This window comes from Polistes canadensis, unplaced genomic scaffold, assembly GCF_001313835.1.
Source record: "Polistes canadensis isolate GaletaPanama2010 unplaced genomic scaffold, ASM131383v1 scaffold_67, whole genome shotgun sequence".
In the NCBI taxonomy this organism is placed as follows: domain Eukaryota; kingdom Metazoa; phylum Arthropoda; class Insecta; order Hymenoptera; family Vespidae; genus Polistes; species Polistes canadensis.
In genome coordinates, this window is record NW_014569614.1 from 19450 (window position 1) to 21465 (window position 2016).

At 26.2% G+C, this 2016-nt stretch overlaps 1 protein-coding gene across 1 annotated transcript in view; it reads left to right on the forward strand.

Annotated features, from left to right (window-relative positions):
* The window catches only part of LOC106786207 (phosrestin-2-like), a 20077-nt gene that overhangs the window by 2169 nt on the left and 15892 nt on the right, over positions 1 to 2016 (forward strand). Inside the window, exons 2-3 of the mRNA XM_014747347.1 lie at positions 666 to 801; positions 1743 to 1895. Coding sequence (XP_014602833.1) covers positions 1797 to 1895 — 99 coding nt within the window. The 5' untranslated portion in view covers positions 666 to 801; positions 1743 to 1796. The remainder of the gene's footprint in view (positions 1 to 665; positions 802 to 1742; positions 1896 to 2016) is intronic.

Sequence of the window (2016 nt, forward strand, 5' to 3'; positions counted from 1 at the left end):
AAAACAAAAAAAAAGAAATCCCATGTTCCTAGAGATAAAGATTATATACGGGGGAGAGAGAGAGAGTGAGAGAGAAAAAAAGGAAACAAAGAACAAAAAAAAAAAAAATATGTAAAAGAAAAACGTTTGCAAATGAAATATATAAATCACTCGAATAACGAATACTAATCTGCTTGACATCGAAACGTAAGAAGTTTTTCGTTTAATCTTTTTATCCTTTACAAAATAAAAATTACTTGAATAAAAAAAAAAAAAAAAAATGGAAAATCTTCTCCGAATACACCTTTTTGTATTTATATTTTTCCAAAAAAAAAAAGAAAAAAAAAAAAAGCTTCGTTAAAAAGCTTTGACTGCGTTAAAATAAAAAGAAATCAAAAGTGGAACATGTCGTCTCTCGTAAATTCTCAGGATTCAACAAACGAGTCTAATTGCGAACCTTGTTTCCTTTTTTTTTTCCTTTTCTTTTCTTTTTTTTAAACAATTCGGAAAAAAAAACGAACTCTCTGTGTGCGTGTGTGTGAGAGAGATTGAATTAGAATAGAATGATATTAATTCTTAAAATTAATCTACGATTTATATGCTCATTGTATTATTTTCGTAATTTCTTCTTTTTCCTCCCTTTTATTTTTATTTTTATTTATTTATTTATTTATTTTTTTTTTTAGGGTTTACAAGAAAAGTTCGCAAAACGGTAAAATAACAGTTTACCTTGCAAACAGAGACCTCGTCGTCAGTGAAGCAAAAATAGATAAGTTACAAGGCGTTCTATTGGTCGATCCAGAATATCTTCAAGAAAAGAGGGTAAGTTGTTTGAAATTATTTTTTTTTTCTTTTCCTATATATTATATTTCTTATTAATATTATTTTATATTAATTTATTAAATGATATTTTAGAAAAAAAAAATATTGGAAAACAATGTTATTTGTTTATCAATTTTGAACAAATTTAGATTATTTTTTATAAATTAATTTTTATAATATCAAAGTTAATAATTAACCCTTTGCCCGAAACTTGTTAATTCTTCATTCAAATTTAAACAGAAGTCACACGTACACATGTCTACCTATGCGTGTGTAAATGTGTATGCGTGTGTGAGAGAGAGAGAGAGAGAGAGAGAGAGAGAGAGAGAGAGAGCGTACGTATTTCATTTATGATAAATGACACCCCTTTGAAGTCTCTAACGTAAGGTGCGAAAACGTTCAGAATTCTGTTTGCAAATGGGTCATTTTGAATTCAACGTTGTACAAAATAACCAACCTTCACTGTTGGTAACATTCTTCGATCATTAATTAACCACCTATTCGTTTGTCGAATCAACTAACTCAACGAAACAAATTTCTTATTAAATAATTATCAAAACAAATTGTTACAGTCATTTTCAATGGTGTGTGTTAAGTTTTATCATTAAAAAAAAATGAAGTTAATTTAAATATTAATAATTAAACATTCAATTTTTTTTCCTGAGTAAATTTAATTAAAAGTTCTACGGAATAAAGTTTAATTGTTATTAATATAATTAGAGTACGCGCGTTCAGAATTATATTATTTATAACCCTTAAGAAAAATATTTCACAATTGTAATTAGAGAATAAGTTAATTATTAATTTTTTTCTATTTAAATATAATATATATATATATATATATACACATTTTTATCCCAGTGTAAATTATATTAGTGCAGATAAAAATCGTTTTGTTGTAAAACCCTCTAATAACATTTCTTTTTCTTTTTTTTTTTCAGGTTTATGGACAAATAACGCTGACGTTTCGTTATGGAAGAGAAGACGAGGAAGTAATGGGCCTAAAATTTTGCAACGAGGCAGTTATGTGTATCGCCCAACTTTATCCACCATATTCCGGACCAGATTATCACGAGATTATAGCACCTTTTCAGGTAAATCATTCCCTTTTGTTTTTATTTTATTAAATAATTATGAGATAAATTCATTTCATATTGAGGGGAAAAAAATATTAGATAAGAAAAAAAAAAGTTAGATTAAAAAATATATATAAAT